This window comes from Procambarus clarkii, chromosome 52 (assembly GCF_040958095.1).
Source record: "Procambarus clarkii isolate CNS0578487 chromosome 52, FALCON_Pclarkii_2.0, whole genome shotgun sequence".
Lineage (NCBI taxonomy): Eukaryota > Metazoa > Arthropoda > Malacostraca > Decapoda > Cambaridae > Procambarus > Procambarus clarkii.
In genome coordinates, this window is record NC_091201.1 from 5990330 (window position 1) to 6014244 (window position 23915).

General features: G+C 57.4%; 1 protein-coding gene across 1 annotated transcript; it reads right to left on the minus strand.

Annotated features, from left to right (window-relative positions):
• Positions 1–20568: 20568 nt before the first annotated feature.
• LOC138352051 (calphotin-like) lies at positions 20569–21627 on the minus strand. The gene has a single exon (XM_069304227.1). It carries the CDS (start codon positions 21625–21627, stop codon positions 20569–20571), a length of 1059 nt encoding a protein of 352 aa, XP_069160328.1.
• Between the last annotated feature and the right edge of the window lie 2288 nt (positions 21628–23915).

Here is a 23915-nt window from a genome sequence, read left to right on the forward strand (position 1 = left end):
TGTGTACATGTTGTACCAAGCACTCAAGCTGTGTACATGTTGTACCAAGCACTCAAGCTGTGTACTTGTTGTACCAAGTACTCAAGCTGTGTACATGTTGTACCAAGCACTCAAGCTGTGTACTTGTTGTACCAAGCACTCAAGCTGTGTACATGTTGTACCAAGCACTCAAGCTGTGTACTTGTTGTACCAAGTACTCAAGCTGTGTACATGTTGTACCAAGCACTCAAGCTGTGTACTTGTTGTACCAAGCACTCAAGCTGTGTACTTGTTGTACCAAGTACTCAAGCTGTGTACATGTTGTACCAAGCACTCAAGCTGTGTACTTGTTGTACCAAGCACTCAAGCTGTGTACTTGTTGTACCAAGTACTCAAGCTGTGTACATGTTGTACCAAACACTCAAGCTGTGTACTTGTTGTACCAAGCACTCAAGCTGTGTACTTGTTGTACCAAGCACTCAAGCTGTGTACTTGTTGTACCAAGCACTCAAGCTGTGTACTTGTTGTACCAAGCACTCAAGCTCTGTACTTGTTGTACCAAGCACTCAAGCTGTGTACTTGTTGTACCAAGCACTCAAGCTGTGTACATGTTGTACCAAGCACTCAAGCTGTGTACTTGTTGTACCAAGCACTCAAGCTGTGTACATGTTGTACCAAGCACTCAAGCTGTGTACATGTTGTACCAAGCACTCAAGCTGTGTACTTGTTGTACCAAGCACTCAAGCCGAGTACTTGTTGTACCAAGCACTCAAGCTGTGTACATGTTGTACCAAGCACTCAAGCTGTGTACATGTTGTACCAAGCACTCAAGCTGTGTACATGTTGTACCAAGCACTCAAGCTGTGTACATGTTGTACCAAGCCCTCAAGCTGTGTACATGTTGTACCAAGCACTCAAGCTGTGTACTCGTTGTACCAAGCACTCAAGCTGTGTACATGTTGTACCAAGCACTCAAGCTGTGTACTTGTTGTACCAAGCACTCAAGCTGTGTACTTGTTGTACCAAGCACTCAAGCTGTGTACTTGTTGTACCAAGCGCTCAAGCTGTGTACATGTTGTACCAAGCACTCAAGCTGTGTACTTGTTGTACCAAGCACTCAAGCTGTGTACTTGTTGTACCAAGCACTCAAGCTGTGTACTTGTTGTACCAAGCACTCAAGCTGTGTACTTGTTGTACCAAGCACTCAAGCTGTGTACATGTTGTACCAAGCACTCAAGCTGTGTACTTGTTGTACCAAGCACTCAAGCTGTGTACATGTTGTACCAAGCACTCAAGCTGTGTACATGTTGTACCAAGCACTCAAGCTGTGTACTTGTTGTACCAAGCACTCAAGCTGTGTACTTGTTGTACCAAGCACTCAAGCTGTGTACATGTTGTACCAAGCACTCAAGCTGTGTACTTGTTGTACCAAGCACTGAAGCTGTGTACTTGTTGTACCAAACACTCAAGCTGTGTACTTGTTGTACCAAGCACTCATCCTACCCATCAACATTCGTGTTCCACAGGGCAGCATACTTGGCCCTCTCCTCTTTCTCATCTACATTACTGACCTTCTACATTCCTCTTAACACCTCAAACCAATTTTACTTGCTGATGACACAACCTTCATTTTCTCCAGTCCTGACCCTCTTGATCTAAGTGTCACATTGAATTCTGAGCTAAATAAAGTGCATCTTTGACTAACTGCTAACAAACTCACCCTTAACATTGAAAAAACTTTCAATATTTTGTTTGGTAATCAATCCTCAGATGAAATTAATCAAGAATAAACAATATTCAAATTAGTAATAAAGTAGATGGTAAATTCCTTGGTGTCCTCATCGATAACAAGCTGAATTTCCAGGGTCACATTCTAAATATAGCAAAAAAGTTTCTAAAACTGTTGTCACTCTTCCTAAGATCAGATATTATATACCTCGCCTGGCCATGGTGAATCTCTATTACTCTCTCATCTATCCTTATCTCAATTATAGTATTTGTACTTGGGATTCAACTACCCAAAATCATCTACGTCCTTGTGCAGGCGATGAGTCACAATAACGTGGCTAAAGAATGTTGACCAGACCACACACTAGAAGGTGAAGGGACGACGATGTTTCGGTCCGTCCTGGACCATTCTCAAGTCGATTTTTACCATCGACATGAGAATGGTCCCAGGACGGACAGAAACGTCGTCGTCCCTTCTCCTTCTAGTGTGTGGTCTGGTCAACATCATCTACGTCCTCTAATTCCTCAACACAAAACTGCTATTAGAAATATCAAACTCTGGCCCCACACAGCACTGGGTATCCTTACTTAAATCTTTTAATATGTTAGATATTAAGTCACTGCACATCCTCTCATGTGTACTCTATATATTTAAAACTCTGAACTGTAATGTTAATCCTGACCTTAAATGCTTCTTAGAAGGTTGTAACAGAACCCACACCAGAACACCACGCTTGAAACAAATACCTATTTGATATTCCAAGAGTGCACCTTAACCAAACTAGAAATATTCTACAAATCAAGCGACCAAGAATGTGGAATGACTTTCCCAATCATGTCGAAGGTTGTACCTCTCTCAACCAGTTAAAGAGGAAAACTATGTACTACCTAATAAACTCCATGTAACCTACCTTACTCCCTAAATGTCTACCCTTGTCTTGCTATTTTCAAATATTACTGTTGTTGATTTCTGCCATGTCCTCCTCCCCCCCCCAACCCTTTTTCCTTTTCCTACAAAATTTATACTTTAATCTGAACTAGTATTATGATTTAGTGTAAGTGGGCTTTTTTCCACACCTTGCCGGAAACGCTGTGCATATTAGTGGCTTTAAGTATTGTATGTACTAGCTCTATCTATAAATCCAACATTATGTTTGTAACTCATCATGTATGTATGTACTTTTATCTGAATAAACATTTTGATGTTGATTTTTATTTTGACTATTCGACACTTTCAAAAAGTTGACACAGGGTATATTCGACACTTTCACAAAGCTGGCACATGGTGTATTCGACATTTAGGTTTTGAGAAAGCTGCCAGATACGTCTATATCCCAGGCGTATTCTGGCCACTATAACATCTATACTAACGTTATAATAGTTAGAGTGAGAAACGGAGGGAGTGAGAGACGGAGAGAGTGAGAGACAGGGAGTGAGAGATGGAACCAGTGAGAGACGGACCTGTATCAGCGAGAACAATGAAACATAATGAGAAATGAAACGAATAAGAAGGGGGGAGGGGAGGAAGGGGGAGAATAAACAGGGCGAAAAGAGGGAGAGAGAGAGAGGGAGGGGAGGGCCGTGGGCCAGAGAGGGGAGAACACCGTAGTAACGAGGCTGGAAAGAGGGGAGATTGGGCGGTGCGTGCCTGTGTGGTTCAGGGGAATGGGTGTCACTAATGAGGGAATGAGGTGGGGCTTGGGGGGGAGAGGGGCTTGGGGGGATCTGGGGAGGAGAGGGGCTTGGGGGAGGAGAGGAGCTTGGGGGGGATCTGGGGAGGAGAGGGGCGTGGGGGGGATCTGGGGAGGAGAGGGGCTTGGGGGGATCTGGGGAGGAGAGGGGCTTGGGGGAGGATCTGGGGAGGAGAGGAGCTTGGGGGGATCTGGGGAGGAGAGGGGCTTGGGGGGATCTGGGGAGGAGAGGGGCTTGGGGGGATCTGGGGAGGAGAGGGGCTTGGGGGGGATCTGGGGAGGAGAGGAGCTGGGGGGATCTGGAGAGGAGAGGGGCCTGGGGGGATCTGGGGAGGAGAGGGGCCTGGGAGGATCTGGGGAGGAGAGGGGCTTGGGGGAGGATCTGGGGAGGAGTGGAGCTTGGGGGGGATCTGGGGAGGAGAGGAGCTTGGGGGAGGATCTGGGGAGGAGAGGAGCTCGGGGGGGATCTGGGGAGGAGAGGGGCGTGGGGGGGATCTGGGGAGGAGAGGGGCTTGGGGGGATCTAGGGAGGAGAGGGGCCTGGGGGGATCTGGGGAGGAGAGGGGCCTGGGAGGATCTGGGGAGGAGAGGGGCCTGGGAGGATCTGGGGAGGAGAGGAGCTGGGGGGATCTGGGGAGGAGAGGGGCTTGGGGTAGGAAGGGGGGCCTGGAGCAGAAAAGGGCTTGGAGGTAGAGGCAAAAGTTTAAGCAGCTAACAACGTGAAGTAATGACGATAGACTCACTGTTGTTGAGTTGGGGGAGGCTAGTTGTTGTTGTGGCTGGGGGGAGGGGGGCGATATACCACTACCACTACCACCATCACCTCGACCACCTCTATAATCCTCATCACCATCACCACCACAACCACTCACCAACATCACCACCACCACCTCAACCCCCACCACTATCATCACCACCACCACCACCACCACCACCATCTTAACCACCACCATCACCACCATCATCATCACCACCACTATCACCACCACCATCACCACCATCATCATCACCACCACTATCACCACCACCATCACCACCATCATCATCACCACCACTATCACCACCACCATCACCACCATCATCATCACCACCACTATCACCACCACCATCACCACCATCATCACCACCATCACCATCATCATCACCACCACCACCACCACCACCACCACCATCTTAACCACCACCATCACCACCATCATCATCACCACCACTATCACCACCACCATCACCATCATCATCATCACCACCACCATCACCATCATCATCATCACCACCACTATCATCACCACCATCACCACCATCATCACCACCACCACAACCACCAACAGTACGGAAATTGTAATAGTCAGTAAAGGCATCATTTGGCCCACAAAATTGGAGAGTTGCTTGAAGCGATGATGGCGCGGGGAGATAAGTGAGCTCCTCTGAAGGTGCAGCTGATGCTTCCTCCCCACCCTCCCCACCCTGTAGCTGTAGTGGCAGGCCCTCCCCACCCTGTAGCTGTAGTGGCAGGCCCTCCCCACCCTGTAGCTGAAGTGGCAGGCCCTCCCCACCCTGTAGCTGTAGTGGCAGGCCCTCCCCACCCTCCCCACCCTCCCCACCCTGTAGCTGTAGTGGCAGGCCCTCATGTAGCTGTAGTGGCAGACCCTCCCACCCTCCCCACCCTGTAGCTGGAGTGGCAGACCCTCCCCACCCTCCCCACCCTGTAGCTGTAGTGACAGGCCCTCCCCACCCTGTAGCTGTAGTGGCAGACCCTCCCACCCTCCCCACCCTGTAGCTGGAGTGGCAGACCCTCCCCACCCTCCCCACCCTGTAGCTGTAGTGACAGGCCCTCCCCACCCTCCCCACCCTGTAGCTGGAGTGACAGACCCTCCCCACCCTCCCCACCCTGTAGCTGTAGTGGCAGGCCCTCCCCACCCTCCGCACCCAGTAGCTGTAGTGGCAGGCCCACCCCACCCTCCCCACCCTGTAGCTGTAGTGGCAGACCCTCCCCACCCTCCCCACCCTCCCCACCCTGTAGCTGTAGTGACAGGCCCTCCCCACCCTCCCCACCCTGTAGCTGTAGTTGCAGGCCCTCCCCACCCTCCCCACCTTGTAGCTGTAGTGACAGACCCTCCCCACCCTCCCCACCCTGTAGCTGTAGTGGCAGGCCCTCCCCACCCTGTAGCTGTAGTGGCAGGCCCTCCCCACCCTCCCCACCCTGTAGCTGTAGTGGCAGGCCCTCCCCACCCTGTAGCTGTAGTGGCAGGCCCTCCCCACCCTCCCCACCCTGTAGCTGTAGTGACAGGCCCTCGATCCCCACCCTCCCCACCCAGTAGCTGTAGTGGCAGGCCCTCCCCACCCTCCCCACCCTGTAGCTGTAGTGGCAGGCCCTAGCCACCCTCCCCACCCTGTAGCTGTAGTGGCAGACCCTCCCCACCCTCCCCACCCTGTAGCTGTAGTGACAGGCCCTCCCCACCCTCCTCACCCTGTAGCTGTAGTGGCAGGCCCTCCCCACCCTCCCCACCCTGTAGCTGTAGTGACAGGCCCTCCCCACCCTCCCCACCCTGTAGCTGTAGTGGCAGACCCTCCCCACCCTCCCCACCCTGTAGCTGTAGTGGCAGGCCCTCCCCACCCTCCCCACCCTGTAGCTGTAGTGGCAGGCCCTCCCCACCCTCCCCACCCTGTAGCTGTAGTGGCAGACCCTCCCCACCCAGTAGCTGTAGTGGCAGACCCTCCCCACCCTCCCCACCCTGTAGCTGTAGTGGCAGGCCCTCCCCACCCTCCCCACCCTGTAGCTGTAGTGGCAGGCCCTCCCCACCCTCCCCATCCTCCCCACCCTGTAGCTGTAGTGGCAGACCCTCCCCACCCAGTAGCTGTAGTGGCAGACCCTCCCCACCCTGTAGCTGTAGTGGCAGGCCCTCCCCACCCTGTAGCTGTAGTGGCAGACCCTCCCCACCCTGTATCTGTATTGGCAGACCCTCCCCACCCTCCCCACCCTGTAGCTGTAGTGGCAGGCCCTCCCCACCCTCCCCACCCTGTAGCTGTAGTGGCAGGCCCTCCCCACCCTCCCCACCCTGTTGCTGTAGTGGCAGACCCTCCCCACCCTCCCCACCCTGTAGCTGTAGTGGCAGGACCTCCCCACCCTCCCCACCCTGTAGCTGTAGTGGCAGACCCTCCCCACCCTCCCCACCCTGTAGCTGTAGTGGCAGGCCCTCCCCACCCTCCCCACCCTGTAGCTGTAGTGGCAGGCCCTCCCCACCCTCCCCACCCTGTAGCTGTAGTGGCAGACCCTCCCCACCCTCCCCACCCTGTAGCTGTAGTGGCAGGACCTCCCCACCCTCCCCACCCTGTAGCTGTAGTGGCAGACCCTCCCCACCCTCCCCACCCTGTAGCTGTAGTGGAAGGACCTCCCCACCCTCCCCACCCTCCCCACCCTGTAGCTGTAGTGGCAGGACCTCCCCACCCTCCCCACCCTGTAGCTGTAGTGGCAGGCCCTCCCCACCCTCCCCACCCTGTAGCTGTAGTGGCAGACCCTCCCCACCCTGTAGCTGTAGTGGCAGGCCCTCCCCACCCACCCCACCCACCCCACCCTGTAGCTGTAGTGGCAGGCCCTCCCCACCCTCCCCACCCTGTAGCTGTAGTGGCAGACCCTCCCACCCTCCCCACACTCCCCACCCTTTAGCTGTAGTGGCAGACCCTCCCCACCCTCCCCACCCTGTAGCTGTAGTGGCAGGCCCTCCCCACCCTGTAGCTGTAGTGGCAGGCCCTCCCCACCCTGTAGCTGTAGTGGCAGGCCCTCCCCACCCTGTAGCTGTAGTGGCAGGCCCTCCCCACCCTTCCCACCCTGTAGCTGTAGTGGCAGGCCCTCCCCACCCTGTAGCAGTAGTGGCAGGCCCTCCCCACCCTCCCCACCCTGTAGCTGTAGTGGCAGACCCTCCCACCCTCCTCACCCTCCCCACCCTGTAGCTGTAGTGGCAGGCCCTCCCCACCCTCCCCACCCTGTAGCTGTAGTGGCAGGCCCTCCCCACCCTCCCCACCCTGTAGCTGTAGTGGCAGGCCCTCCCCACCCTGTAGCTTTAGTGGCAGACCCTTCCCACCCTCCCCACCCAGTAGCTGTAGTGACAGGCCCTCCCCACCCTCCCCACCCTGTAGCTGTAGTGGCAGGCCCTTCCCACCCTCCCCACCCTGTAGCTGTAGTGGCAGACCCTCCCACCCTCCCACCCTGTAGCTGTAGTGGCAGGCTCTCCCCACCCTCCCCACCCTGTAGCTGTAGTGGCAGACCCTCCCACCCTCCCCACCCTGTAGCTGTAGTGGCAGACCCTCCCACCCTCCCCACCCTGTAGCTGTAGTGGCAGGCCCTCCCCACCCTGTAGCTGTAGTGGCAGACCCTCCCACCCTCCCCACCCTCCCACCCTCCCCACCCTGTAGCTGTAGTGGCAGGCCCTCCCCACCCTCCCCACCCTGTAGCCGTAGTGGCAGGCCCTCCCCACCCTGTAGCTGTAGTGGCAGGCCCTCCCCACCCTCCCCACCCTGTAGCTGTAGTGGCAGACCCTCCCACCCTCCCCACCCTGTAGCTGTAGTGGCAGGCCCTCCCCACCCTGTAGCTGTAGTGGCAGGCCCTCCCCACCCTGTAGCTGTAGTGGCAGACCCTCCCACCCTCCCCACCCTGTAGCTGTAGTGGCAGGCCCTCCCCACCCTGTAGCTGTAGTGGCAGACCCTCCCCACCTTCCCCACCCTGTAGCTGTAGTGGCAGGCCCTCCCCACCCTGTAGTGGCAGGCCCTCCCCACCCTGTAGCTGTAGTGGCAGGCCCTCCCCACCCTCCCCACCCTGTAGCTGTAGTGGCAGACCCTCCCCACCCTCCCCACCCTGTAGCTGTAGTGGCAGGCCCTCCCCACCCTGTAGCTGTAGTGGCAGGCCCTTCCCACCCTGTAGCTGTAGTGGCAGGCCCTCCCCACCCTGTAGCTGTAGTGGCAGGCCCTCCCCACCCTGTAGCTGTAGTGGCAGGCCCTCCCCACCCTTCCCACCCTGTAGCTGAAGTGGCAGGCCCTCCCCACCCTGTAGCTGTAGTGGCAGGCCCTCCCCACCCTGTAGCTGTAGTGGCAGACCCTCCCACCCTCCTCACCCTCCCCACCCTGTAGCTGTAGTGGCAGGCCCTCCCCACCCTCCCCACCCTGTAGCTGTAGTGGCAGGCCCTCCCCACCCTCCCCACCCTGTAGCCGTAGTGGCAGGCCCTCCCCACCCTGTAGCTGTAGTGGCAGGCCTTCCCCACCCTGTAGCTGTAGTGGCAGACCCTCCCACCCTCCCCACCCTGTAGCTGTAGTGGCAGGCCCTCCCCACCCTCCCCACCCTGTAGCTGTAGTGGCAGGCCCTCCCCACCCTCCCCACCCTGTAGCTGTAGTGGCAGACCCTCCCACCCTCCCCACCCTGTAGCTGTAGTGGCAGGACCTCCCCACCCTATAGCTGTAGTGGCAGACCCTCCCACCCTCCCCACCCTCCCCACCCTGTAGCTGTACTGGCAGGCCCTCCCCACCCTCCCCACCCTGTAGCCGTAGTGGCAGGCCCTCCCCACCCTGTAGCTGTAGTGGCAGGCCCTCCCCACCCTCCCCACCCTGTAGCTGTAGTGGCAGACCCTCCCACCCTCCCCACCCTGTAGCTGTAGTGGCAGGCCCTCCCCACCCTGTAGCTGTAGTGGCAGGCCCTCCCCACCCTCCCCACCCTGTAGCTGTAGTGGCAGACCCTCCCACCCTCCCCACCCTGTAGCTGTAGTGGCAGGCCCTCCCCACCCTGTAGCTGTAGTGGCAGACCCTCCCCACCTTCCCCACCCTGTAGCTGTAGTGGCAGGCCCTCCCCACCCTGTAGTGGCAGGCCCTCCCCACCCTGTAGCTGTAGTGGCAGGCCCTCCCCACCCTCCCCACCCTGTAGCTGTAGTGGCAGACCCTCCCCACCCTCCCCACCCTGTAGCTGTAGTGGCAGGCCCTCCCCACCCTGTAGCTGTAGTGGCAGGCCCTCCCCACCCTGTAGCTGTAGTGGCAGGCCCTCCCCACCCTGTAGCTTTAGTGGCAGGCCCTCCCCACCCTTCCCACCCTGTAGCTGTAGTGGCAGGCCCTCCCCACCCTCCCCACCCTGTAGCTGTAGTGGCAGACCCTCCCACCCTCCTCACCCTCCCCACCCTGTAGCTGTAGTGGCAAGCCCTCCCCACCCTCCCCACCCTGTAGCTGTAGTGGCAGGCCCTCCCCACCCTCCCCACCCTGTAGCTGTAGTGGCAGGCCCTCCCCACCCTGTAGCTTTAGTGGCAGACCCTCCCCACCCTCCCCACCCTGTAGCTGTAGTGACAGGCCCTCCCTACCCTCCCCACCCTGTAGCTGTAGTGGCAGGCCCTCCCCACTCTCCCCACCCTGTAGCTGTAGTGGCAGACCCTCCCACCCTCCCCACCCTGTAGCTGTAGTGGCAGGCCCTCCCCACCCTGTAGCTGTAGTGGCAGACCCTCCCCACCCTGTAGCTGTAGTGGCAGGCCCTCCCCACCCTCCCCACCCTGTAGCTGTAGTGGCAGGCCCTCCCCACCCTCCCCACCCTGTAGCTGTAGTGGCAGACCCTCCCACCCTCCCCACCCTGTAGCTGTAGTGGCAGGCCCTCCCCACCCTCCCCACCCTGTAGCTGTAGTGGCAGGCCCTCCCCACCCTCCCCACCCTGTAGCTGTAGTGGCAGAAACACCCTGTAGCTGTAGTGGCAGGCCCTCCCCACCCTGTAGCTGTAGTGGCAGACCCTCCCACCCTCCCCACCCTCCCCACCCTGTAGCTGTAGTGGCAGGCCCTCCCCACCCTCCCCACCCTGTAGCCGTAGTGGCAGGCCCTCCCCACCCTGTAGCTGTAGTGGTAGGCCCTCCCCACCCTCCCCACCCTGTAGCTGTAGTGGCAGACCCTCCCACCCTCCCCACCCTGTAGCTGTAGTGGCAGGCCCTCCCCACCCTGTAGCTGTAGTGGCAGGCCCTCCCCACCCTCCCCACCCTGTAGCTGTAGTGGCAGACCCTCCCACCCTCCCCACCCTGTAGCTGTAGTGGCAGGCCCTCCCCACCCTGTAGCTGTAGTGGCAGACCCTCCCCACCTTCCCCACCCTGTAGCTGTAGTGGCAGGCCCTCCCCACCCTGTAGTGGCAGGCCCTCCCCACCCTGTAGCTGTAGTGGCAGGCCCTCCCCACCCTGTAGCTGTAGTGGCAGGCCTTCCCCACCCTGTAGCTGTAGTGGCAGACCCTCCCACCCTCCCCACCCTGTAGCTGTAGTGGCAGGCCCTCCCCACCCTCCCCACCCTGTAGCTGTAGTGGCAGGCCCTCCCCACCCTCCCCACCCTGTAGCTGTAGTGGCAGGCCCTCCCCACCCTCCCCACCCTGTAGCTGTAGTGGCAGGCCCTCCCCACCCTGTAGCTTTAGTGGCAGACCCTCCCCACCCTCCCCACCCTGTAGCTGTAGTGACAGGCCCTCCCTACCCTCCCCACCCTGTAGCTGTAGTGGCAGGCCCTCCCCACTCTCCCCACCCTGTAGCTGTAGTGGCAGACCCTCCCACCCTCCCCACCCTGTAGCTGTAGTGGCAGGCCCTCCCCACCCTGTAGCTGTAGTGGCAGACCCTCCCACCCTCCCCACCCTGTAGCTGTAGTGGCAGGCCCTCCCCACCCTCCCCACCCTGTAGCTGTAGTGGCAGGCCCTCCCCACCCTCCCCACCCTGTAGCTGTAGTGGCAGACCCTCCCACCCTCCCCACCCTGTAGCTGTAGTGGCAGGCCCTCCCCACCCTCCCCACCCTGTAGCTGTAGTGGCAGGCCCTCCCCACCCTCCCCACCCTGTAGCTGTAGTGGCAGAAACACCCTGTAGCTGTAGTGGCAGGCCCTCCCCACCCTGTAGCTGTAGTGGCAGACCCTCCCACCCTCCCCACCCTCCCCACCCTGTAGATGTAGTGGCAGGCCCTCCCCACCCTCCCCACCCTGTAGCCGTAGTGGCAGGCCCTCCCCACCCTGTAGCTGTAGTGGCAGGCCCTCCCCACCCTCCCCACCCTGTAGCTGTAGTGGCAGACCCTCCCCACCCTCCCCACCCTGTAGCTGTAGTGGCAGGCCCTCCCCACCCTGTAGCTGTAGTGGCAGGCCCTCCCCACCCTCCCCACCCTGTAGCTGTAGTGGCAGACCCTCCCACCCTCCCCACCCTGTAGCTGTAGTGGCAGGCCCTCCCCACCCTGTAGCTGTAGTGGCAGACCCTCCCCACCTTCCCCACCCTGTAGCTGTAGTGGCAGGCCCTCCCCACCCTGTAGTGGCAGGCCCTCCCCACCCTGTAGCTGTAGTGGCAGGCCCTCCCCACCCTCCCCACCCTGTAGCTGTAGTGGCAGACCCTCCCACCCTCCCCACCCTGTAGCTGTAGTGGCAGGCCCTCCCCACCCTGTAGCTGTAGTGGCAGACCCTCCCCACCTTCCCCACCCTGTAGCTGTAGTGGCAGGCCCTCCCCACCCTGTAGTGGCAGGCCCTCCCCACCCTGTAGCTGTAGTGGCAGGCCCTCCCCACCCTGTAGCTGTAGTGGCAGACCCTCCCCACCTTCCCCACCCTGTAGCTGTAGTGGCAGGCCCTCCCCACCCTGTAGTGGCAGGCCTTCCCCACCCTCCCCACCCTGTAGCTGTAGTGGCAGACCCTCCCACCCTCCCCACCCTGTAGCTGTAGTGGCAGGCCCTCCGCACCCTCCCCACCCTGTAGCTGTAGTGGCAGGCCGTCCCCACCCTGTAGCTGTAGTGGCAGGCCCTCCCCACCCTGTAGCTGTAGTGGCAGACCCTCCCACCCTCCCCACCCTGTAGCTGTAGTGGCAGGCCCTCCCCACCCTGTAGCTGTAGTGGCAGGCCCTCCCCACCCTGTAGCTGTAGTGGCAGACCCTCCCACCCTGTAGCTGTAGTGGCAGGCCCTCCCCACCCTGTAGCTGTAGTGGCAGGCCCTCCCCACCCTGTAGCTGTAGTAGCAGACCCTCCCCACCCTCCCCACCCTGTAGCTGTAGTGGCAGGCCCTCCCCACCCTGTAGCTGTAGTGGCAGGCCCTCCCCACCCTCCCCACCCTGTAGCTGTAGTGGCAGGCCCTCCCCACCCTCCCCACCCTGTAGTTGTAGTGGCAGGCCCTCCCCACCCTCCCCACCCTGTAGCTGTAGTGGCAGGTCCTCCCCACCCTCCCCACCCTGTAGCTGTAGTGGCAGGCCCTCCCCACCCTCCCCACCCTGTAGCTGTAGTGGCAGACCCTCCCCACCCTCCCCACCCTGTAGCTGTAGTGGCAGGCCCTCCCCACCCTCCCCACCCTGTAGCTGTAGTGGCAGGCCCTCCCCACCCTCCCCACCCTGTAGCTGGAGTGACAGACCCTCCCCACCCTCCCCACCCTGTAGCTGTAGTGGCAGGCCCTCCCCACCCTCCCCACCCTGTAGCTGGAGTGACAGACCCTCCCCTCCCTCCCCACCCTGTAGCTGTAGTGGCAGGCCCTCCCCACCCTCCCCACCCTGTAGCTGTAGTGGCAGGCCCTCCCCACCCTCCCCACCCTGTAGCTGTAGTGGCAGGCCCTCCCCACCCTCCCCACCCTGTAGCTGTAGTGGCAGGCCCTCTCCACCCTCCCCACCCTGTAGCTGTAGTGGCAGACCCTCCCCACCCTCCCCACCCTGTAGCTGTAGTGGCAGGCCCTCTCCACCCTCCCCACCCTGTAGCTGTAGTGGCAGGCCCTCCCCACCCTCCCCACCCTGTAGCTGTAGTGGCAGGCCCTCTCCACCCTCCCCACCCTGTAGCTGTAGTGGCAGACCCTCCCCACCCTGTAGCTGAAGTGGCAGGCCCTCCCCACCCTCCCCACCCTGTAGCTGTAGTGGCAGGCCCTCCCCACCCTCCCCACCCTGTAGCTGTAATGGCAGGCCCTCTCCACCCTCCCCACCCTGTAGCTGTAGTGGCAGACCCTCCCCACCCTCCCCACCCTGTAGCTGTAGTGGCAGGCCCTCCCTACCCTCCCCACCCTGTAGCTGTAGTGGCAGACCCTCCCCACCCTGTAGCTGAAGTGGCAGGCCCTCCCCACCCTCCCCACCCTGTAGCTGTAGTGGCAGGCCCTCCCCACCCTCCCCACCCTGTAGCTGAAGTGGCAGGGCCCTCCCCACCCTGTAGCTGTAGTGGCAGGCCCTCCCCACCCTCCCCACCCTGTAGCTGTAGTGGCAGACCCTCCCACCCTCCCCACCCTGTAGCTGTAGTGGCAGGCCCTCCCCACCCTGTAGCTGTAGTGGCAGGCCCTCCCCACCCTCCCCACCCTGTAGCTGTAGTGGCAGACCCTCCCACCCTCCCCACCCTGTAGCTGTAGTGGCAGGCCCTCCCCACCCTGTAGCTGTAGTGGCAGACCCTCCCCACCTTCCCCACCCTGTAGCTGTAGTGGCAGGCCCTCCCCACCCTGTAGTGGCAGGCCCTCCCCACCCTGTAGCTGTAGTGGCAGGCCCTCCCCACCCTCCCCACCCTGTAGCTGTAGTGGTAGACCCTCCCCACCATCCCCACCCTGTAGCTGTAGTGGCAGGCCCTCCCCACCCTGTAGCTGTAGTGGCAGGCCCTCCCCACCCTGTAGCTGTAGTGGCAGGCCCTCCCCACCCTGTAGCTGTAGTGGCAGGCCCTCCCCACCCTTCCCACCCTGTAGCTGTAGTGGCAGGCCCTCCCCACCCTGTAGCTGTAGTGGCAGGCCCTCCCCACCCTGTAGCTGTAGTGGCAGGCCCTCCCCACCCTCCCCACCCTGTAGCTGTAGTGGCAGACCCTCCCACCCTCCTCACCCTCCCCACCCTGTAGCTGTAGTGGCAAGCCCTCCCCACCCTCCCCACCCTGTAGCTGTAGTGGCAGGCCCTCCCCACCCTCCCCACCCTGTAGCTGTAGTGGCAGGCCCTCCCCACCCTGTAGCTTTAGTGGCAGACCCTCCCCACCCTCCCCACCCTGTAGCTGTAGTGACAGGCCCTCCCTACCCTCCCCACCCTGTAGCTGTAGTGGCAGGCCCTCCCCACCCTCCCCACCCTGTAGCTGTAGTGGCAGACCCTCCCACCCTCCCCACCCTCCCACCCTCCCCACCCTGTAGCTGTAGTGGCAGGCCCTCCCCACCCTGTAGCTGTAGTGGCAGACCCTCCCACCCTCCCCACCCTGTAGCTGTAGTGGCAGGCCCTCCCCACCCTCCCCACCCTGTAGCTGTAGTGGCAGGCCCTCCCCACCCTCCCCACCCTGTAGCTGTAGTGGCAGACCCTCCCACCCTCCCCACCCTGTAGCTGTAGTGGCAGGCCCTCCCCACCCTCCCCACCCTGTAGCTGTAGTGGCAGGCCCTCCCCACCCTCCCCACCCTGTAGCTGTAGTGGCAGGCCCTCCCCACCCTCCCCACCCTGTAGCTGTAGTGGCAGACCCTCCCACCCTCCCCACCCTGTAGCTGTAGTGGCAGGCCCTCCCCACCCTGTAGCTGTAGTGGCAGACCCTCCCACCCTCCCCACCCTCCCAATCTCCCCAACCTCCCCACCCTGTAGCTGTAGTGGCAGGCCCTCCCCACCCTCCCCACCCTGTAGCCGTAGTGGCAGGCCCTCCCCACCCTGTAGCTGTAGTGGCAGGCCCTCCCCACCCTCCCCACCCTGTAGCTGTAGTGGCAGACCCTCCCACCCTCCCCACCCTGTAGCTGTAGTGGCAGGCCCTCCCCACCCTGTAGCTGTAGTGGCAGACCCTCCCACCCTCCCCACCCTGTAGCTGTAGTGGCAGGCCCTCCCCACCCTGTAGCTGTAGTGGCAGACCCTCCCCACCTTCCCCACCCTGTAGCTGTAGTGGCAGGCCCTCCCCACCCTGTAGTGGCAGGCCCTCCCCACCCTGTAGCTGTAGTGGCAGGCCCTCCCCACCCTCCCCACCCTGTAGCTGTAGTGGCAGACCCTCCCACCCTCCCCACCTTGTAGCTGTAGTGGCAGGCCCTTCCCACCCTGTAGCTGTAGTGGCAGACCCTCCCCACCTTCCCCACCCTGTAGCTGTAGTGGCAGGCCCTCCCCACCCTGTAGTGGCAGGCCCTCCCCACCCTGTAGCTGTAGTGGCAGGCCCTCCCCACCCTCCCCACCCTGTAGCTGTAGTGGCAGGCCCTCCCCACCCTCCCCACCCTGTAGCTGTAGTGGCAGACCCTCCCACCCTCCCCACCCTGTAGCTGTAGTGGCAGGCCCTCCCCACCCTGTAGCTGTAGTGGCAGACCCTCCCCACCTTCCCCACCCTGTAGCTGTAGTGGCAGGCCCTCCCCACCCTGTAGTGGCAGGCCTTCCCCACCCTCCCCACCCTGTAGCTGTAGTGGCAGACCCTCCCACCCTCCCCACCCTGTAGCTGTAGTGGCAGGCCCTCCGCACCCTCCCCACCCTGTAGCTGTAGTGGCAGGCCCTCCCCACCCTGTAGCTGTAGTGGCAGGCCCTCCCCACCCTGTAGCTGTAGTGGCAGACCCTCCCACCCTCCCCACCCTGTAGCTGTAGTGGCAGGCCCTCCCCACCCTGTAGCTGTAGTGGCAGGCCCTCCCCACCCTGTAGCTGTAGTGGCAGACCCTCCCACCCTCCCCACCCTGTAGCTGTAGTGGCAGACCCTCCCACCCTGTAGCTGTAGTGGCAGGCCCTCCCCACCCTGTAGCTGTAGTGGCAGGCCCTCCCCACCCTGTAGCTGTAGTAGCAGACCCTCCCCACCCTCCACCACCCTGTAGCTGTAGTGGCAGGCCCTCCCCACCCTGTAGCTGTAGTGGCAGGCCCTCCCCACCCTCCCCACCCTGTAGCTGTAGTGGCAGGCCCTCCCCCACCCTCCCCACCCTGTAGCTGTAGTGGCAGATCCTCCCCACCCTCCCCACCCTGTAGCTGTAGTGGCAGGCCCTCCCCACCCTCCCCACCCTGTAGCTGTAGTGGCAGGCCCTCCCCACCCTCCCCACCCTGTAGCTGTAGTGGCAGGCCCTCCCCACCCTCCCCACCCTGTAGCTGTAGTGACAGGCCCTCCCCACCCTCCCCACCCTGTAGCTGTAGTGGCAGGCCCTCCCCACCCTCCCCACCCTGTAGCTGTAGTGACAGACCCTCCCCACCCTCCCCACCCTGTAGCTGTAGTGACAGGCCCTCCCCACCCTCCCCACCCTGTAGCTGTAGTGGCAGGCCCTCCCCACCCTCCCCACCCTGTAGCTGTAGTGACAGGCCCTCCCCACCCTCCCCACCCTGTAGCTGTAGTGGCAGGCCCTCCCCACCCTCCCCACCCTGTAGCTGGAGTGACAGACCCTCCCCACCCTCCCCACCCTGTAGCTGTAGTGGCAGGCCCTCCCCACCCTCCCCACCCTGTAGCTGGAGTGACAGACCCTCCCCTCCCTCCCCACCCTGTAGCTGTAGTGGCAGGCCCTCCCCACCCTCCCCACCCTGTAGCTGTAGTGGCAGGCCCTCCCCACCTTCCCCACCCTGTAGCTGTAGTGGCAGGCCCTCCCCACCCTCCCCACCCTGTAGCTGTAGTGGCAGGCCCTCTCCACCCTCCCCTCCCTGTAGCTGTAGTGGCAGACCCTCCCCACCCTCCCCACCCTGTAGCTGTAGTGGCAGGCCCTCCCCACCCTCCCCACCCTGTAGCTGTAGTGGCAGACCCTCCCCACCCTGTAGCTGAAGTGGCAGGCCCTCCCCACCCTCCCCACCCTGTAGCTGTAGTGGCAGGCCCTCCCCACCCTCCCCACCCTGTAGCTGAAGTGGCAGGCCCCTCCCTACCCTGTAGCTGTAGTGGTAGGCCCTCCCCACCCTGTAGCTGTAGTGGCAGATCCTCCCCACCCTCTCCACCCTCCCCACCCTGTAGCTGTAGTGGCAGGCCCTCCCCACCCTCCCCACCCTGTAGCTGTAGTGGCAGACCCTCCCCACCCTCCCCACCCTGTAGCTGTAGTGGCAGACCCTCCCCACCCTCCCCACCCTGTAGCTGTAGTGGCAGACCCTCCCCACCCTCCCCACCCTGTAGCTGTAGTGGCAGACCCTCCCCACCCTGTAGCTGTAGTGGCAGGCCCTCCCCACCCTGTAGCTGTAGTGGCAGGCCCTCCCCACCCTGTAGCTGTAGTGGCAGACCCTCCCCACCCTCCCCACCCTGTAGCTGTAGTGGCAGGCCCTCCCCACCCTCCCCACCCTGTAGCTGTAGTGGCAGGCCCTCCCCACCCTGTAGCTGTAGTGGCAGACCCTCCCCACCCTCCCCACCCTGTAGCTGTAGTGGCAGGCCCTCCCCACCCTGTAGCTGTAGTGGCAGGCCCTCCCCACCCTGTAGCTGTAGTGGCAGACCCTCCCCACCCTCCCCACCCTGTAGCTGTAGTGGCAGACCCTCCCCACCCTCCCCACCCTCCCCACCCTGTAGCTGTAGTGGCAGACCCTCCCACCCTCCCCACCCTGTAGCTGTAGTGGCAGACCCTCCCCACCCTCCCCACCCTGTAGCTGTAGTGGCAGGCCCTCCCCACCCTGTAGCTGTAGTGGCAGACCCTCCCCACCCTCCCCACCCTGTAGCTGTAGTGGCAGACCCTCCCCACCCTCCCCACCCTGTAGCTGTAGTGGCAGACCCTCCCCACCCTGTAGCTGAAGTGGCAGGCCCTCCCCACCCTCCCCACCCTGTAGCTGTAGTGGCAGACCCTCCCACCCTGTAGCTGTAGTGGCAGGCCCTCCCCACCCTGTGTGAGGAAAGGTTGCGAGTGATTGGTAGGAAAGCGGGGGTTATGTGGGTTAACTGTTGGGTTAATTGTTGATCTGTATGAGTGTGTCTGGTGAGCAGTGGTACAGAGTGACAGATAGTTGGCACACATTATGTCTCGTCTGGTGGCTAGGCTTGTGAGGCCCGTGTCCCTGTGAAGGCCCAGGATAGGAGTGGAACACATTGCGCCACATATAAGTCGCATGTCAGTGTTTTGGATGACAGCCGACGCATATGCCTGGCAACAATAGTCTAGTTGGCTGAGAATGTTGGATGTATAGAAACGGAGCAAGATTTGACGGTGTGCTCCCCAGGCGGTGCCAGTGAGGGCTTTAAGTAGGTTGTGTCGTCTGTTTAAGGTGTTGAATGTGTACCTTCCAGGTAAGTGAGGGGGAGTCTAAGGGGGCTTATTACCGGTTGAGTAAAAATTGTTCAATTTGCTTATAAATTTTTTTATGAAATGGTTATAGAAAGGGCTGCAACTGGTCCAAGTTTCATCATCACACCCTAAACAGAAAAGGAGAAAAAAAATACACAAGGTATTATGCAACGAATGTTCAACATTCTCAAATAATCTCAGGGAACACATGTGTCAACTAAAATGTCTACTATGTGCTGTAGAAGCACAAACTCTTGTAATAATTGTAATATGTATGTGCAATATATTTATATGTAATTTTTTTTTTCTTTTTTTTTTTTTCTTTTTTTTTGGCCAATTTTTTTTTTCGTTTGTTATCAAGGGATTTGCATGAAACTTGAACACCTTGCTCAATGGAAGCCTATCTGCAAGGGTGCCAATTATGAACGAAATCTGTCGAAGTCAAGCTCAGCTACAGGTGGCCGAACTTGGATCTTTATTTTACTCTGGAAAGTAATTTACACCTTCAAAGTACTTCAGAGCTTTCATTTATTAATCAATTTACATGCAAATTACACCTTATATGTAGCGTTTGTGCTTCTACAAACCTATTGAGACATTTTAGTCCAAAGTCCATTTGTTGATTTTATAAAAATTTATAAACATCATATATTGCATATTTTTGGAAGGGTAACTTTGAATAATTATATTATTGCACTAAACACTTTTTTGATAAAACTGATCATTACAATCCTTTATTATGTGCTACATTTAATATCTGAGTGTTATAGAAATGATTTTAGTTGACACATGTGTTCCCTGAAACTATTTGAAAATGTTGAAAATTCGTTGCATAATACGTTGTGTATTTTTTTTCTCCTTTTCTGTTTAGGGTGTGATGCTGAAACTTGGACCAGTTGCAGCTCTTTCTATAACCATTTCATAAATAAATTTATAAACAAAATGAACAATTTTTACGAAACCCTTAATACGCCCCCTAAGTGCATTCCGAGGTATTGATGTTCTCGTGCGTGTTGGATGGGAGTGTTGTGTATTGTGAGGGTGGGTAGATGAACGAGTCTTTATTTAGTGAAAATCTAATAATAGGTTTTGGTGATACTGTACTCAAAAAAATACTTGAAGGCCTCAATTCTGAATTAAAAAAGTTTCCCTTGTAAGAACCGCAATACGTACTAATTTACTTTTCAGGGGAGACTAACACGTATAATAAATAAATTGGTACTAGCAAGTCTATTAATTTAATTGTATTGCATATTTCCAAAATAGTTCAAATAAAATCTCTTGAACCTTCGTAAATAAAAACACTGTTTTTCGCAAATAAAGTCAATATCAAAATCAATAATATTCAGTCACAACAGCGAAGAAGAAAATGGAAGATATGTGTGGGGAGACTTTACTAACTCGAGCAATAAATGCTTCCAGTCTTCCTCCAAGTCTTAATCCACATTCAGTCAGGCACTGCAGAGAATGACAGTTATTTTCCTCTTTGAAATCATCCGAGTTTAATTAAATTAGCGCCAAACCTCTTTCAGGAGCACTTCGAAAATGACTCGAATCAGGAAATAGCTTTTGCATTGCCATATTCGACAATTATCACTTAAAAATCTATCCGTTTATCCTGGCGTCGAATCTCTGTGTCTCATATAGTATAATTACCATAAATAACTAGCGAAGATGGGCATTATACAGATGAAACAACTAACCTTCGCGGAGAAGCAGCTCGACCTGCACACATCAGACATTTCTCCCTGCGCGGCCATAAAATATGTTTATAATGAAAAGATTCCTTTCTAAGTTCTAGATGGCGTTCTTACGTGCCCCTAAGGCAGGAGGAATACTTCATGATTCCCACATTTCTTTAATTAAATCTATTGCCAGCGCGGGTATTACCTCTCTCGATGCCAGCTATTCTCCTCCAAGATCTAAATCTTTTTTTCCGGTTCGCGCACAAAGACGTGACTGGCTTTTAAAAATGCTTGAAGCATCGCTGGAAGTTTGAAGACGGAGATGGGCACCATTCTCCGCAGTGGTGAGGAGGAGGAGGGTGACGCCGTCTCTCAGATGGTCTTCTCCTGATTGTTCACCTCAAGAATTAGGGGAATAATATTGTTAATTTACTCCTGACAGGGTAATGTCAGGTTATTAATTGGCTGTGCTTGACTGGGGCCACCAGCTGTATGACTGGGGCCACCAGCTGTATGACTGAGGCCACCAGCTGTATGACTGGGGCCACCAGCTGTATGACTGGGGCCACCAGCTGTATGACTGAGGCCACCAGCTGTATGACTGAGGCCACCAGCTGTATGACTGGGGCCACCAGCTGTATGACTGGGGCCACCAGCTGTATGACTGGGGCCACCAGCTGTATGACTGGGGCCACCAGCTGTATGACTGGGGCCACCAGCTGTATGACTGAGGCCAACAGCTGTATGACTGAGGCCACCAGCTGTATGACTGGGGCCACCAGCTGTATGACTGGGGCCACCAGCTGTATAACTGAGGCCACCAGCTGTATGACTGGGGCCACCAGCTGTATGACTGGGGCCACCAGCTGTATGACTGGGGCCACCAGCTGTATGACTGGGGCCACCAGCTGTATAACTGAGGCCACCAGCTGTATGACTGGTGCCACTAGCTGTATGACTGGGGCCACCAGCTGTATGACTGAGGCCACCAGCTGTACACGTATGACTGGGGCCACCAGCTGTATGACTGAGGCCACCAGCTGTATGACTGGGGCCACCAGCTGTATGACTGGGGCCACCAGCTGTATGACTGGGGCCACCAGCTGTATGACTGGGGCCACCAGCTGTATGACTGGGGCCACCAGCTGTATGACTGGGGCCACCAGCTGTATGACTGAGGCCACCAGCTGTATGACTGGGGCCACCAGCTGTATAACTGGGGCCACCAGCTGTATGACTGAGGCCACCAGCTGTATGACTGGGGCCACCAGCTGTATAACTGGGGCCACCAGCTGTATGACTGAGGCCACCAGCTGTATGACTGAGGCCACCAGCTGTATGACTGGGGCCACCAGCTGTATGACTGAGGCCACCAGCTGTATGACTGGGGCCACCAGCTGTATGACTGGGGCCACCAGCTGTATGACTGGGGCCACCAGCTGTATGACTGGGGCCACCAGCTGTATGCAGAGAGGAAATGGGACGATCAGGAGAAAGCACCATGCCATTACGACTATTTAGCACTGGGAAGGGGTCAAGATAAGGATTTGGGATGGGACGGAGGGAAGGAATAGTGCCCAACCACTTGGACGGTCGGGGATTGAACGCCGACCTGCATGAAGCGAGACCGTCACTCTACCGTCCACCCTAAGTGATTGGACAGAGCACAGAGGGACAGACACCTATATTAGATCACTCTTACAGGGAAGAGAGGGAATTATCATGGAAGAGCACCAAGACATTTCGGCTACATAGCGCATTGAAAGGATGGGGGGATGGGACGGGACTAAGGTTCGTGCAGGCCATGTTGTGGATGAGATCATGTTGGGCATGATCCCACCACCTTCATTACCCTTCACCACCTTCCCTATCCTTCACCACCTTCCCTACCCTTCACCACCTTCCCTATCCTTCACCACCTTCCCTACTCTTCACCATCTTCCCTACCCTTCACTACCTTTCCTGATTATTCAAGATTGACCATGTAATGCATCAATTATACAATGTATGTATGTGATGTAACTATATAACCTGAGCTTGTAAAAACACCTTAATCACCTTCAGTGATTAAGTACTTAATTGCACACTAGTTTCTCTATCAGCTATCTCACCCTTTCAGAGTAAAAGAGACAAATGTATGTGAATGCATGTGTGTGTATATATGTATGTATATGTGAGAGTATGTCTCTCAAGGTAGTGCAAGGAGCCCTAGCACAGAGAATGTGTCCTGTTCTGTCTATCGGCCAATAGACTGAACACCGTCCATTCCTCACTGTCAAGTTAAACTCAGCGTCTTTTCGATATACCAACACTCACCTGGAATCGCGACTGTGAATATATTGTTTAGAAGCCTAGTAGTGACAAATCACCAGAGCGAAACAGACTGGTATCAGGTAACCTCTGGTGACAAGTGGAGATCATCTGTGAGTGACCTAGAGACTACGTAACGTTACCACCCTTATTCATCGCCAGTGCCAGAGTGTGTACATGTGTCTGTGACATACAGCGCGCCCTCTTGCGAGTACCCCCCCCCCCATTCCCGTGTCAAGTACAGTTTGTGGGAAAGCCTGTCGTCAATGGTCTCACTGCAGAACGAGGAAACCAGCTATCAGGCCACCTACGATTTCTTGCATAAATGTCCCTGAGTGAGTGATTGAATAAGAGAGGTACCCTATCTGTAAGTACCAGATTTTGTCATTGTTTAGTGTGTCTGTCTGTGTTGGTCTGAGGGATCGACCACAGTTCTCACCTGCTTATACCTGACACAGGTATAGGTGAAGACACCCCGACGGTGTATGTGTGTTTATCTGTGTGGTATCACGGCATTACACTAGTCTGTGAATGTGAGCTTCACATACACGATACATTTAGTTATTGTGTGATATTATTATTGTGCATGTTATTGCCTGTCCCATTGACAGTGTATATGTGATTTATTGCATATCATCATTACCGAGTATCCTGTTGGAACTCTTGTGATCCCTTTGCATACCGGCAGTTAGGTTGCCGTGTTAATGATTGGCTGTCAACTGTGTTAAGTTAGGTGATTCTCCACGAGTGGATCCGAGTCCATTAGCCAGACGTCAAGAGTCTCGCTAACACAACCATAGCTTTGCTGACGCCAATCTAAAGTAAATCAAACACCCTTTGTATTAGTGGTTAAGTTAGTAAATAAACTACTGTTAAGCTTCATGCAGTGTTTCCGTTGAACCACTTCTGAATACTGCCAATATTACTCAAGCCTTCAGCTCCAGGTGTCTTCAACACCGAGTTGCTTATATTCACTAAACTATAAATGTGATGAGGACCCTGGGAGTCCCTTAAAGTGTTAAGTCATTGAGGAGATGCCAACGATCAACGTGGAGCAGGACCAGGTGAGGCTAGTCTGAGAAGAGACCCTCAAGGACTCTAACTCGACCTTGCTCCCAGGCCCTGTACGGTTGCTCTCGTATTTTCTCTGCTGATTCCGACAGCTTCGTGAAGCGTCTGCCACATGTACATTGGCGACGTGCGCATTGCAGTCGTGAAAGCAAAAAAGAAAACCCCACAGTATATATGTATATGTATGTATATGTGTGTGTGTGTATGTGTATGGGTATAAAGTATATATGGAAGCTGATCAGAATTACATTTGACCTTTGTAAATGCACATTAATGACACGATGTAAAAGTCACATCGAACACTTTATGTAGGGCATACGTAAATCTGTGTTACTATGTATTTATGTATTTATCTGTGTATCTATGTTTACGTATGTAGGTTAGCTTAGCATTTTAAAAGCACCGAATCACCTTC

Coding starts and splice junctions, on each gene's coding strand:
- LOC138352051 (XM_069304227.1), bottom strand. CDS start 21,627: ATGGCATGGTGCTTTCTCCTGATCGTCCCATTTCCTCTCTGCATACAG.